At 34.4% G+C, this 15,025-nt stretch overlaps 1 protein-coding gene across 1 annotated transcript in view; it reads right to left on the bottom strand.

Annotated features, from left to right (window-relative positions):
• Nucleotides 1–853: 853 nt before the first annotated feature.
• Nucleotides 854–15,025, bottom strand: part of LOC110019121 (eukaryotic translation initiation factor) — an 18,713-nt gene continuing 4,541 nt past the window's right edge. Inside the window, exons 5-9 of the mRNA XM_020716696.1 lie at nt 3,893–3,990; nt 3,609–3,696; nt 3,158–3,508; nt 2,756–2,998; nt 854–2,149 (exon numbers count right to left, since the gene is read on the bottom strand). Coding sequence (XP_020572355.1) covers nt 1,118–2,149; nt 2,756–2,998; nt 3,158–3,508; nt 3,609–3,696; nt 3,893–3,990 — 1,812 coding nt within the window. The 3' untranslated portion in view covers nt 854–1,117. The remainder of the gene's footprint in view (nt 2,150–2,755; nt 2,999–3,157; nt 3,509–3,608; nt 3,697–3,892; nt 3,991–15,025) is intronic.

Genomic DNA, 15,025 nt, shown 5'->3' with positions numbered 1-15,025 from the left:
AGTTTGATTTTTATCTAGTAATAATTTGATTCGGGTTTGATTTTTACACTCCGAATACTTTGATATCATAAATATATGCATGAAAATGCATTTCACTTTTAAAAAGATTATGATGATATATATATTTTTTTTGACGTGACGTTCTAATGATTTAAGTGGTATGCATGTAAATATGAGATTTTAGATCTTCCATGTGTACAAACATAAGAATTGTGTGGTATGTACATAAATACCCTGTTATTTTATAATTGCCCAATTCTTGAGCTCCCTAAGTTAAGGAAATCAAATATGCTACACATTGACTATTAAGATTTATATTTGTAATAAATGGAGAATAGATATGGAGAATAAATTCAAGAGTAAGAATTATGAATTACATCATGCAACTACAATTCTCTAATGTAAATTTTACATGCCTACCAAATGATTCATGTCTAAAACAAGAGAAATATTTGTGTACAGCAAGTGTACGCAGAGTTGTACCCTCTTATAATTCTTCCTGTAACCTAAGTGTAACATAGTTGTACCCTCAGAATAACCTAAAATATATGTAAATGTGCGTACACTTTCCGTACGCAAATACTTCACCTAAAACAAACTATAGTTTTTTACATCCATACATCACTTATGCTCGACAATATATATTTCACTTTCAAGTCAATAACAGTGATATTTTGATGCAACATTAAAAATTGAAGTGTTAACAAATGTAAAAACTAAAATTTCGATGTTAAGACATGTGAATGCAAAAGAATCATGTGGCATATCAATTAGATGAAGCAACATATTTCAAAACATTTGTCATCAAAATATAATTCAGGAGATGGACTTGAAACTAAGCTATAGCTGATTCCTTGGCCAAAAATCCATGGCTCTTTTTTTTTCTTTTTCCAACTTGAATCACTAACAAAAATGTCGCTCGCATAAATATACAACTCATTCAAATTTAGAAAGCTTCAAACAGCTCATAAGATTGTCAACGCAGTTTAAGAAAAAGAGAAAAAAAAAACCAATGCAAAAAATAAATAGAAGAAAGAAAATGTATCAAGCAATATAAGTTTGATAAAGAAAAATAAGACAGATGAAACAGGTAAACCCCACCAGCAAGGTTAGAGTTTTAAGGAAGCAAGCTCCTGCAAGTCTTTATATCATCTGCATTATCAGCTAATACCTTCTGACCCGCTGGGCTTCCCTCCACGCATTTCATCACAGCTTCAAAAATGGCAGACTGGGACCTATCATCCTCCACCTTCTTTAAGATCTCTGCCACAACATTGAAGCTCAGTCCATTAACCAAAATAAGTTTTCCAATCACCTCACCAAAGAGAGTTGGTGCTCTGGGAAGGTCGATGCTAATATCATCCAGCATTGACCCATAAAGCAATGCACCCGTGCCCAAATCCCGCGGCGTGAACACTTTCTTCGCGAGCAAGTACTCAAGAAGCCTGACGAGAGGATCGAGGTGAGATGGGCCCTTGTCAAGGGCATGGTTGATGGCTTCCTTGACGATTTCTGGGTGATATTGAGGACTCTTAAGCTCCTCAACACACTTTACAGCCTCGTCAAGGATGCGGACATGGAAATACTCCTCCAAGAGGGCGATTGTTTTCTTCTTCAAAACGTCAGGGTTCAGTCGTCCCGTCGTTTGCTTCTCTGCAGGTTGAGCGGTAGGAGGCGTGGTACCGAAAGGTTTCGCTAAGCCGACATTCGGAGGAAAAGAATCGGTGGTTCCGGAAATGATAGGGGCTCGAGATGGCTGATTAACGCCTTGCAATAGTGCGCTTGACCTTCCGGCTAATAGGCCGCCGCTACCCTGAGGTAGCAGCTTAGGATTTATGGGTGACGGTTTGCTAATGAGAGGGCTATGTTGTGCTTTCAGCGTGGATTTGGAAGAACGAGGAACGACTTCCCAATTATCACCATCCATCCCTGGCATGCCTGGCATCCCCGGCATCTTTTTGGCTCCAGGCATTCCAGGCATCATCATGCCTCCGGCTCCCGGAGGCTTTAGGGATAATCCTCCGGAATTCATACCGCCTCCCAAACCGCCGGCACCACGGCCATTTCTCATGTTAGCTGTTGTTCCAGGACGCAATCCGAGAGTCTTCTCTGCCTCAGAGTGGATCTCAGAGATGGTTTTTGCTTTCACCTGCCCAACCAAAAGAAAGTAAATAAGATGCACGGCATAGGCATCACCAAGTCAAGAAAAAAAAAAACACAAAAAAAAAAGTATAAAGAGGAAACAAGACAAAATTATCAAATAGTCTCCTGACACTTTGCAAGGGAGTCATTTCAGTCTCATAGTCTATTAAAGTGTCAATTTAGTTTACAAACTATATTAATATAGGCAGAAATAATTTGACACTTAAATAGTCATAAATCCTAAGCTCTGGGGATTAATTGGACACTTTATAGACTCTGGAGACTAATATGGGCTATGTTGTGCTCTGGGGACTAATATGGGCAGAAATAATTTGACACTCAATTTAGTTTGCAAACTATTTCAGCCCAACTTAAAGACTCTGTGGACTAATTTGACACTTTTATAGACTCTAGGACAAACGGCAGCCCCATGTGAACAATCAAGGGACTATTTTGGCAATTTACTCAAGAGGACAATGAGCCAAAACCTTCAACTTCTCCTCTAACCACAACACACAATAAATTTTCCTCTTTACATGAGTTGACTCAAAAATAACATGAGAATATGCTGGATATCGACCAACAAAAATTAACATATGTAATGAAGTCCCACCTCCTCACGACGAGGAACCCAATTATGAGCACGAAGATCAAGCACGTCACGGACCATAAACCTAAGGCGTGGAGCCAGCTGGGGATTGGTCGTTAGCTCCTTCAACCGGTTAAAATAAACATCATTAACACGTCGTGATTTGGGGTTTTCATCCAACTGCTTGCCAATGGTGTTAAAAAATTGGCAGATAGCCTCAACATTTTCCTCAGCAGGACAAGCTTTAACATCTGGCCCCAGGATTTCCTGCTCAGAATATCAGTAATCAGAAAATTCATCTTAAAGAATTAAATGATACTTGCGAATAATATGATACTGATTTATATGAGAACCTGAACCAGTAATCAGAAAATTCATCTTAAAGAATTAAATGGAGAATAATATGATACTGATTTATATGAGAACCTGAACGATATGATGAACAATTTTCGCTGGCACCATCCTTTGCTTCAAAAGTTCACCAATCAAACGAATGTTACCGAGAGTTCTAAGCTTAACCATTCTCTCTTTATCTCTGCGTTCCATTTCCTGATCTGGACCAGTTAACTTGCTGATATCAGACCTAAGATGATCCGCACCTTCAAATGCCTCCTGACATATATTCAACAATATACGCTTGAAAGTAATCTCCTTCCCATCTGGTTCTTCAGAAGGGAATGGAGGGATTCCTTCGTTGAGCTCGGAGCAAAGCTGAGCATACATCGGACAGAAGGTAGGTTCCAAAACTGCTTTATCAAATATTAGAGAAATCACACCCTGCAAAATTATTGTTATTATTGAAAACTTTGAGCTCAAAATCTAGAAAAGAAAAACTGTAAAAAAAAAACTTTTTCTCTTCTACGGAGAGCACAAGAACCTTTAAAATTTCTTGAGTGGTTATTCCTGCATCAATCAGCTGACCCTTGAGAACATCAAATTTTTCTGGAGTCAGCTTATTCAAAATACTGGACATCAAGGAAAAATAGAAACAGAAATATTAGTTTGAAGATATGTTCAATATTGTATCTTTAATTTTTACAAAATTTTTCACCGGCCTTAACATACAGATAGAGAAATTACTAAATAAGCCAAATTACTAAATAAAAGATGGTTTTCCGTAAAGTAAATGTTATAAGGAAATATCGACTGATGAAAATTTACCCCTTCACTGTTTTAAGAACTCGATCGCTCTCTGAGAGATTGCCCCTACGTACAGACCATGGCACTTCAGCTTTAAGTAGAGCGGCAGCAGGTCCAGCCTACAAATACAACAATGACTCGGACAATAGTAAAATCATTCCAAGATTATTCCAAAACAATTTTAAAAAAAAAATGAGCGCGCAAGCTAAAGCAGAACCTTTTATTCTTATTGTGATGCTATAATCTAGCATGTTCAATAGAATTTAGGCCCCAATAATGGCGCACTGAAAGATACAAAAATTGATCATGATAACACAGACAATGCAAGATAGATAAAAAAATAACTATGATTTCCACTGTCATGCACATGAAATGCAAATATTTATGTTTTGAATCCATAACCTGAACAAACAATATTAGGAAAATTTTACCCTAACCAAATCTAGCCTTATATTAATGAAGAATCTACTGATGCTTGAACCGTTTCAATAGAACCTGACATAATAAGCAAAGCTAGACTCATAGAAGAAGTGACTGTATAGTTTAAAGGATGACTGAGCATCAAAGCTACAGAAACAGATGATGAAGCTCCCCAAAGGAAAGAAGAACAAAGCTAACTGAAAAGAACACATCGAGGGTACAGAAGGAATGGTTCGCAATGAAAAAGGAGCAAAAGAGCAAAGAGGTTTCTTCATGCAATATTTCCGCTTTCAAAAATTCCGAACTTCTATTGATGAAGCATTTGGTCTCGAATGAAATTATAATGTATATAAAACATATTATTTTCCCTTGGAAAATTACTTCTTCATGTGTAGGTATTTTTTTCCCTGTGGTGTATGTCTTGATAGAAGCTTAGGTTGTGTTGAAAAAGAATGAACTGAAAATGGGCATATGTCTTGATAGAAGCTCAGGTTGTGTTGAAAAAGAATGAACTGAAAATGGGCATCAGAGAGTTGGCTCGATGATAGGAACAAAGAGTTTATTTTCTACTTTTATGTTAAAATTCCTAAGTTAAGAGTCATTTTGCTGAGTCATACATGAGTATGATTGTAAGAATTGCATTGCAACTTTTTGGCTGTAAAGATTGAAACTGTTATAAGGTGTGAAAATCATTTGAGCGTTGGAATGTTAACTCAAATATGATTGGAAGAGACGCATCGTTGGCCCCTCCAAGAAGAAATCTTGGTGCAAGTTATAATGAAGGGCAAAAAAAAAAAAAAAAAAACTGACCAGCATCTATATGCTTTGAATGCCCCCCAAGAGTTTTGAGGGTGCCATCCAAAGTTTATTCAACAACAAACCTCCTTAATATTCCAATTGATACAGATCAAGTGCCTTTTGGGACTTTTTATAGTGCAATGAAAAAACTCTTTTGAGGTTCGCCTTCTGATACATTAAGAGGAGATCCAATCTATAAATCTTATGCCATCTTGGGGATTGCTCCATGAAAAGGCTCATCTGAAGGCTTCTATCTTCCTTCCACCAATGGCGTTATTGAAAGCGGCTCTGCTCATGAAGTCCAAAAGAAATGAGACATTTGATTCCTCCTTGTCTGGGAAGCAATCTTAAGGGAAATGGCTATATTCATATATAAACTATAATACTATATTGGTTCATCTTGTTGTGGCTTGGGGATCCTCATAGTAAAGGGGATTTCTTAAAAATCCAAATCATTGAATTGGATCATGTTACCACTTGCATCTCAGCCTAAATAGAAAAAAAAGACTGCATAAACAATGTTTTAAAAAGTTGGGGCATTAGACAGGGTGTTTTAGCTGTTGCAGGGAGAGGTGTAAGCCCCACGGTATAAAAGAAGTATAGAGCATATAATTAATAAGAGATAAAAATAAAAATTTAGACTCGCTCAATTTCAAAACAAGTCTTCTAGGACTCAAAAATCTTCAATATATTAGCATAAACCCATCACAAAAAGTACAAATATATAAAAACAAGCAAACATGTTTGAGCCAAAAAAATTAACTAGTTGAGCTCAATTGATATCAATCATTGAATATTATTCATTCTTCAAGTTCATCTTCGAAATCTTCTTTTTCCTCACCAATAGTTGTGTACAAATCACAACTAGGTCCTTCATGTTGTCTATATTCATTGTTCACTTCATTAAAATCATCATCATACTCGGTCTCAGGTGCATTCACAATTTATTTCTCGTCATCATTGTTGTCTTAAACTATAAAAATAAACAAAATCATATTCATAAATACTTAGAATCTTTTTTCTAATCATAATTATGTAAAGAACAACTAAACGTAAATAAGAAACTTATTTTTTCATTCAGCTTCTATTTTTAATGGGAATATGTTATAAAAACACCATTTCTTCCTTGTGTAAGATTTTGTGATTCTTCATTTGCTTTAGTTATGGGCACATTTTTTATTACATCAATATCAAATACATGTTCATTTACCCAAGAAAATTCAGGTAGAAGCACAGAATTTTCTTTCTCAACAATTCACTCATCATCAAAGTTTGTCATTAACTAATATTGGATTGAAGTCTTGTTTTCTAGTTATACTTCTCTTCCTCAATCTGGTATTATAACTTACATACACTGCATCATTCAATCCATTGTGCTCCAACCTGTTCCTCTTCAGTATGAATCTAAGATAAAAAATATATATATCATTTTTAAGAAAAATTATCCAATTGAAAAAAAAAAACTAACTAAATCTTACATACACTAGAGCATTACATTTTTTAATATAAAACTAACTACATCTCATCGTTTAGACTGTGGCTTCTTTATTGGGTTCTTCCCTGCGCTAATATATAGGAGAAAGTTTGGGTGCTCGCTTGCAAATTGTTGGTTAATAGAGGTAAACATAGATCCTCCAAAAATAAATTGGGTATGTTCCTATTTTCCATTAGAAAAAAAAAACTAGTTGATGATGTCCAACCATTGAAAATACTTTATTGTTCAAAGCATCCAATTAGAAGATCTTCAAGTCTCTACACTCGAATGATTGTCAAATATTGCAATCACTTGTTGAAGAGTGATATTTATTATCATAAATGTTTTAAAACTGTTGTATGTTACAAAAAATAAATAAATTCCTATATGAAACAAAGAATTGGTTGTCTTAGCACAATAATGTTAAAACACAAATTAAAAGAGTTAAAAATAATTGCATGGAAACCCCCGATTAAAAAATCACGAGATCTAACCCGCATGATAAGCTTCTACTATTAATAAAATTTAAGTATAGGATTTCACCAAAAGAACATTAGAAGAATAGGACAATAACAATGTGAGCTATAGCGAGGAAGGCTAATCTAAAAATTGTGCTCAAGCAATTGAGTTTCGAAGATGCAAACATTGATAACAAGAAATCAATGAGATAAATCATCACATTAGGAAAACAAGTGTTTTGTCAACATAAATGATCCAACAAAATATTAGTGCCAACATCTAACCGGTTGTTGACAAAACATATCATCAAGGAAGTTGGACATAAATCCAATTAGTTATCAATGATTACAAGCAACTGCGCAATAAAATGAAGGTCTAGCAACAAAACCAACTCTTCCCAAAGAAAAAACTTGACCAAGAAAATCTCTAAATTTATAGAGTTTTGTGTGAGATTAAAACACAGAGTTCTAGCAAGAGCTAAACCTTAAATTTTCTAGAGGTTGAATCTCACACTTGGTAAACAATAACAAAATATTTAAGTTTAACAAAACTCCCTCGAAATCCTAAAATTTAGTAATATCTTGATTAGCTAGGTAATCGTCTGCATCCCAAAGACAACCTGATTAAATCAATTAGATTCTTGTTGGTAGGGCATCCAACTCCAATTATTTTGAGGTTCCATCTCTTCAAACTGGCAGATAAAAATAAAAATGCATCCATAGTAACATATTAATATCAAAGGAAATGATGATTCAAAATTGTGTTATGGATATGCATGTATTATGATCTTTCGTTTTTGTGTTGCAACTTTATAATCCATTATTTAAATGAATACAACATTATGTTGATCCCCCTTTATATTAACATCTTATTTAATACACTACTTGTATTATAGAATAATTTTGTTTAACATTCTCAAGTTATTACAAGATGGAATGTGCTCAACTCTCCTTTTTCATAACCCATTTAATTTACATACAGTTGTTTCTACTATGGCTTCCTTGCTCATGTGTTAGTTCACCAAGGAATTGTTTGATTGAGAGAAATTATAGTGTTGTAACTTTTGCAGGGATTTTAAAAAATTAAATATTTTGTACGAATAATTAAAAATACAATATAAAGTATGAATAAATTTGAAGTTTATAACTTAGTTCATTTTTGTTGAATTTAGAATTCGACCGCCAAATTTGAGATTTACACCGTTCAATAATATAAAATGCTATCAACAGCAGCAGCTCGCCACCAACAAGCCGACAAGAAGCTACCTATCGGCTGGGGGGGGGGGGGGGGGCAGTCATCGTCGTTGCCAGCAACCACTCGCTGCCTGCCCTCTATCTACTCGCAGCCAGCGGCCGCCAGTCTCCCCCAGCCATCCCCCTTGCTTGCTACAAGTCACTGTTCACCATCGCCTCCATCGCTACTGCGACCTCCACTCGCTGCAACACACCGTAATCTACCACCCCCACTGCTAGCTTGCTATAGCCGCCACCGCCCACCATTGCTGGCTACCCGCCACAACCATCGTCTATCATCACACTCGATTAGCCAGCATCACTTGTTGGTCGCCGCTGCCAGATGTAGCCCACCACAGCTAGCACTCGTCGCAGCCTCCACTACATGTTTACCTGTAACTGCCATCATTGTCTGTTTGTCACTGCAGTCATTCTCCGCCTACTGACAATAGCCACCTCATGCCAACCGACATCACTGCCTGGCATCAATCGCCGACGTCAATTGTAGGTCAACGTTGTTGGATGTCGTCTTTCACCTGACAATAATACCTTATATATTTTGAAATACATTGTTTTCAATCTACTTCAAATCAAATAAAAAAAATTAAAATCCAACATTTATTTTACAGTGAACCAAACAACTCTAAAAAATTTCACATAGAAAATATAAATTTTATATAACATTCATTTTATATTGCACTACTTTTTGAGTAAACAAAACAGTCCCTTAGTTTGTTTTAGTCTCACCCTCTTCACAGATTCCCAAAGGAGCCTTCTTGAAGTGAGTACTTCACCATTTTAGTAGGAGGATGTTATAACCCGACCCAAGCTTGGAATTAACTAAAACGGGAACAGATAGTAGGATAATACAATTAATTTTCCATTATTCTATTTCTATCAATAATAGTTTAATATCAAAATATAAATTAAAAGAGCCACTAAAGAAAGCACTTTAATTAACAATTAAAATTTTACATTTCTAGTTGCAAATCTTGTCTTTTGTACACATTACTCTTTTAGTATTCAGTTTATTCAAAAGCTTAAAACCTGAAAAAAAGATTAAAACAACATAATGAATTACCAGAGATAACTCGTGAAACAATCACACTTATAAGCTATAATAACAAAAAAAAACATAATATGCATGTTGATATTTCATATTTTAATACAAAAAATCATATAATAAACTAATGTATGTTTTCATGACATTTATACTTAATGAAAATAACATAAACATCGATATGCATTAGCTTTAACTTTACTCTTTAAAGTTTATTTTTTTTTTTAAATTTACTTTTATTTCATACCCTTAAGTTTCACATTCATCTCAGGAACACTATCAAAATTACACGATTGTATGAGATAGGAAAGTGGCTACTCGTGTCTGACTAATATTCTCTCATCAACACAGCAGTTAGCGATCTAGACATCACAATTGTTTGTGACGATAAAATAACATATACACGTGTGTATACATTGGCATTCCCTTGGTACCATAAGAGGATAAACTCCTCTTCCAAGCATATATGCAAACATTCATACACACAATATTTTCATTTCATTCCTCAAGGCATACATTGTTTCAAATGAGACAACTTGTATTTATCTACAAAAAATAATGCAACTTTACTAGAATATAAGATTAAGTGATAATATGATAAATGCACCTTTAATATAACTCTAAAGGTCATGCAATAATTCGATATATTCTTAAAACAAACTATCATGCAACTATTTAGTTGTGACAGTCTGTAACATACACATGTCATGAAAAACGATATAAATAATGAGATATAATTTAATTTCATTGACATAATAGTGACAAAAAAGAAGCAAGAATATAGTTAAAAGTAAGAAATATTACAGTAACTTAAAAGCATAATTAATCACCTTAATCTTTAACCTTTTTACTTTTAGTAATCTTTCAACTCAATAACTTAAACTTGCCAAAATCTGATATAATTTGGTAAAACTCAATATTCATATTTATCAATCTTAATTTAAAGAAATTGCTTGTAACTTAAACAGTAAACCCTGACTTGATAATGTGGCTACGTCATATTTTTGTATCCGAATATTTTTTTTCACCTCAGATTCTGACGTTATTAGGCAATAAAACTTATATTAACATTTATATCATTATATATTTGACTATGAATACTTTCAATTAAACATTTAATTTTAATGGCGTCGCAATTTCTTCTTCTCTCTTCAATTTGAATGCTCCTCAAACTAAAATTTTCTGATTAAATTAAATTTAATATTAATATTTAATGTATTTTCAAATAATTAATTAATATAAATAAAATACAACACATTAATCTTAATCATACCTTAGGCTTTAGCACGGTTCCATCCAGTTGCCTCCACAAATCACGCACGCAAGCCTCCTTGCTCGAGATGACATGGTTCACACTCGAATCCTCCCTTGCTTCACCCCTCGGAGTCGAACTCACTACTAGCAAAAGGACCCATCATCTACACTTCTTCACACGCAAGGTAAACTCTCCTTCAACTTCGACTACAGTCCAAGACACACACAATACAGTCCAAGACACACATGATACACCTCTTAATTCTTCTTCCTGTACACAATTTCCCTCCTTTGGCTTTGCACGACAGCATCGTCTCGCACACCAGGCCTGATCTCCTTACTCTCCTGCTCATGGCATCGCTCGAACATGAAGAGCAAGGCTCGCAATGTCGTCTTACTTCGTACAGAACACGCATGACTTCTCTCCTTCGTTTGGCTACTGCACAATTACTCTTGCACAAAAGTGTTATGCTTCTTTCGATTGCTCTACCCTTCTTCCCCTTCGACGATGTTGAGTCAGCACATAGAGCCGTAAACAATGTTGTCGACTTCTTGCCCTAACCACGTGTAAGCCTCCTCTTTATTCATTCTTCCTCTTTGCTTGGTGTAAGCCTCCTCTTTATTCATTCTTCCTCTTTGCTTGGTTAGGGCATGACTCCTTCACGCTCTTTCTCCCGCTTTCACACTCTATGTTACTCTTGCTCAGTTCTGTTGACAGAAAATGAGGTATAAATTCTTCATTTATTTCCCGCAAGCACCTCAGCTCCTTCGAACAATGCATATATTTTAATTTGTTTATGTTAATTAAAATTTAGAAATAGGTTATTACAATTTTCCCTCTATAAAAATTTTATGCTCGGAATTCCTGAACTTCACACCAGCTAATCATTATGCAAATTAAACAAAACTAAAGTTTAACTCTTTCAAGTGATAACAAAAACAGATACGATAAATCCAACAAATAAGATATGCTAATTTAACAAAAAAAATCCCCAAACATCTAAAATATAAAAACTAACACCATATCCAAAGTAGTACAACATAACTAAAACAACACTCAACTTCTAAAATCAAAGTACATGGAAAAGCTCAATACAAGGTAACCATCGTGAAATTCATATGTCTAGTTAGTCCACATACTCGACTAGCATTTGCATGAGTAGCAACAGGTTTTTCAGGATCCTGATGAGTTAAGGAATAGACTCTTAGTCAAATGTTTTGCCTTGGTTGCTCTTGTAAGCACTCTATCAGCTTCTGTCATACTCTGTTGACCACTTCTAAAAATATATCCCTCTTGAAAATTCTTCTAGGTTAAACCCCTCCTGAGTTAGTTTTTTTATGTGGATCATTGAGAAAAATTAAGACAGTTTCTAATATGATGTCAATGTTATTTGCATAAGTAACATACTTTAAAAATAAATCAACATTCACCACAATGCAATCTCCCACATTTATCACAAGGATTTATAGTGTTGCTATCAGCTTGGCTATTAACTCCATCTGCATATGATTTTATTTTCTTCCCATTAGACCCTCCAAAATGAACGGTTGGTTTCATTTCTTCTAAGATCTTCCTCTCGTGCAATTCCCTACAGTCTACTAGAATCAATTTTCGCCCACCTAACCCTCTCCACTAGAGCAGAATGTCTTCAATCTCAAGTGACATTCATGGTTTTTTGATTGAATCATTTAATCCTATAAGAAATCTGTGGCATTCCTCCTATGCATTTGAAACAAGTTGTGGTGTATTTCTCGACAGCATAGTAAATTTTTCTTTTTACTATATGATCGATCGATCTTCCTAAACTAACCTAATAAATTTATCATTCATCTGTCTTCTAGCTGACAATGGTACAAACTAATCTATGAAAGTTCTAATAAATTCATCCTATTGTACAAAGTGTCTAAGTCGATCAACAAACTTCTCATGTAATTGCCATTGCCACCATCTCTTCGCTTCCCCCTCGGCAGCAAATGTAACAAGTGTAACTTCCCTACTACCGTTTATAATTTTCTACACCCTCATCAACCAATTTTTAGCTTCTACTGAGGTCTACCTGCTCCTGAAAATAATGATGGTCTCATATCATGAAATAGTGTTTAAGTATTTATTTATTTGTGCTCCTCCACTGCTACAAATTTGGGACTGAGAATTTTGAATCAGTTTCATCACAATAGTCATCAGTTCAACAAATGTATCAGTATTGATAGTAATATTCTAGAGAATGTCAGTTTTTTACAATATCATCCATGATCTCATACTCTTAATTATCCATAATTTTAAAATAAAAGTAACACAATTTAAATAGACTAAGTTAAAATTTTAATTTATATCCTTCATAACTTAATTCAATCATCATAATAACTCTTTCATTAACATTCATGCTATTTAATCTAAACATTGCTCTGATATCACTGGTCATGACTTGGCCTGGAGCTTATAATTACCTAATACAAGAACAAACGGTTGGACGGAGAATATAAGTTCTTAAATATTTTATTTCTTTCACTAACAATTTAATATTCAATTATTAATTAAAAAGCCACTAAAGAAAGCACACTAATTAACAATTAGAAGTTCATCTTTCTGGTTACTGATTTTGCCTTCTGTAGAAAAGCCATAGGATAGAAAGGCCATCAGTTCTAACCCAAATGATAAACTTCTACTATTAATAAAATTCTAGTATAGGCTTTCAACAAAGGAACATTAGAAGTAGAGTGTCAGCAAGGATGACTGGTCTAAAAGATGTTCTCAAATAATTGTGCTTCTAAGATGCAGACATTGAAAATAAGAAATAAAGTGTGGTAGATCAATTCATGAGAAAAACAAGATTTCCATTGACATAAATGATCAATAAAATATCAAAGCCAGTGTCTAAATAATCGTTGATGAAGCATAGTATTAGTATACTTGTACATGAGCCCATCTAATCAAAAATTCACCAAGCAGGCAACAAAATGAAGATCTACTGACCAAACTAAACTTTGCCCAAATAAGTTTTCTTCTAGAAATTCCCCAATTTAGTAGGGGTTTGGGTTAGGCTAAAAACCTAATAGAAAAAAGTTACAGTAAGAACTAAACCTTAAATTTATTATAAGTTCATTCACACAATTAGTAAACAATAAAAAATATTTAAACTAACAAAAGCCACTATAAGTTGATTCACGCAATTCGTAAACAATAAAAAATATTTAAGCTTACAAAAGCTCCACAAAGTTTTATATAATAAATCCTCCAAACATGCCATTCAAAATGTTATATAAGTTTGGTTAAAGACAAGTTAATTAGTTGACGTTAATCTAGAAAGAACAAAGATAATCATCTCACCCCTAAAATAGCTATATTGACTGACCCACTCAGAACCTTTCAGGTAAGGCAGCCAACTACAATTATTATGACATTCTACTTCTTCCAACCATTGAATAAAAAATACGAAAGCATCAGTAGTAACATGGTAATATCGAGTTTGTGTTATGAGTGTGTAAGTATTATGTTCTTCATTTAGTTCTTGTACTACAACTTTTTTGCCCTTTCTTTTCAATGAATAATAACTTTATGTTGATTTCCCTTTTAATATTATTCAATACCAATGCATTACTTGTATTATAGAATCCTTTTGTTTAGCCTTAAGAATCGAGTTAATACATGAGGGAAGTGGTTGATTTCCTTAATTACAGAGCTTATTATGGGGATGTATCACCTTCAATACTTTAGGCGTACATATGGTATCAAATCAAGGCATCATTTAACTTGGTTTCTTATATTAAATTAGATGGTTAATGTTTTAATATTTTCCAAACTAACAAAAAGTTGTACTTATTATTTGACCTATTTAATCAATATGACTTGTTTTATTAGTAAAGAATGCCTCCAAAAAAAAAATGTTGCCACAAGTTATGTTCATGGCAGCAAGTGTGCGACATTTGGGAGAGCAAAGCTTGTCCCTAGTGGTCATGGAGCATATCTTCAAACTACTAAAACTGTTAGAGCCATACAAACCAATCCTCATATTCCAAATCCAATTTCGATGCCCTTGTTAAGGTTGATATCCTTTGAAACAGAATGTCACACCAAGCTTTACCAGATAACATTGGTAACAAAATGTCCATTGGTGGTATCATATAGTTTTTTATATATTGAAATATAATTGAGTCAAGTATCGGTTATTTTCAAACAAGAATGTACAATCTACATCAATGGTACCCACTTCGTCGATTCAACTTAAACCAAAATCAATTTAAACCATTTCAAAGGTGTTGGGTAGGATCATTACTCTTCTTGGACATAGGGCTGTAAACGAGCCGAGCTTAAGCGAGCTCAGGCTTGGTTCATGTTCGGCTCGTTCGAAATAGCTCGTGTTCGAAATCGGCTCGTGTTCGAAATCGGCTCGTGAACAGTGTGTTCGTGTTCGGCTCGATTTAAATATTCGTGTTCGTGTTCGGCTCGTGTTCGGCTC

Source organism: Phalaenopsis equestris, unplaced genomic scaffold (assembly GCF_001263595.1).
Source record: "Phalaenopsis equestris unplaced genomic scaffold, ASM126359v1 Scaffold000050, whole genome shotgun sequence".
NCBI lineage: Eukaryota > Viridiplantae > Streptophyta > Magnoliopsida > Asparagales > Orchidaceae > Phalaenopsis > Phalaenopsis equestris.
The sequence above is the reverse complement of the archived record's forward strand: the minus strand, read 5'-3'. Positions and strand labels throughout refer to the sequence as shown.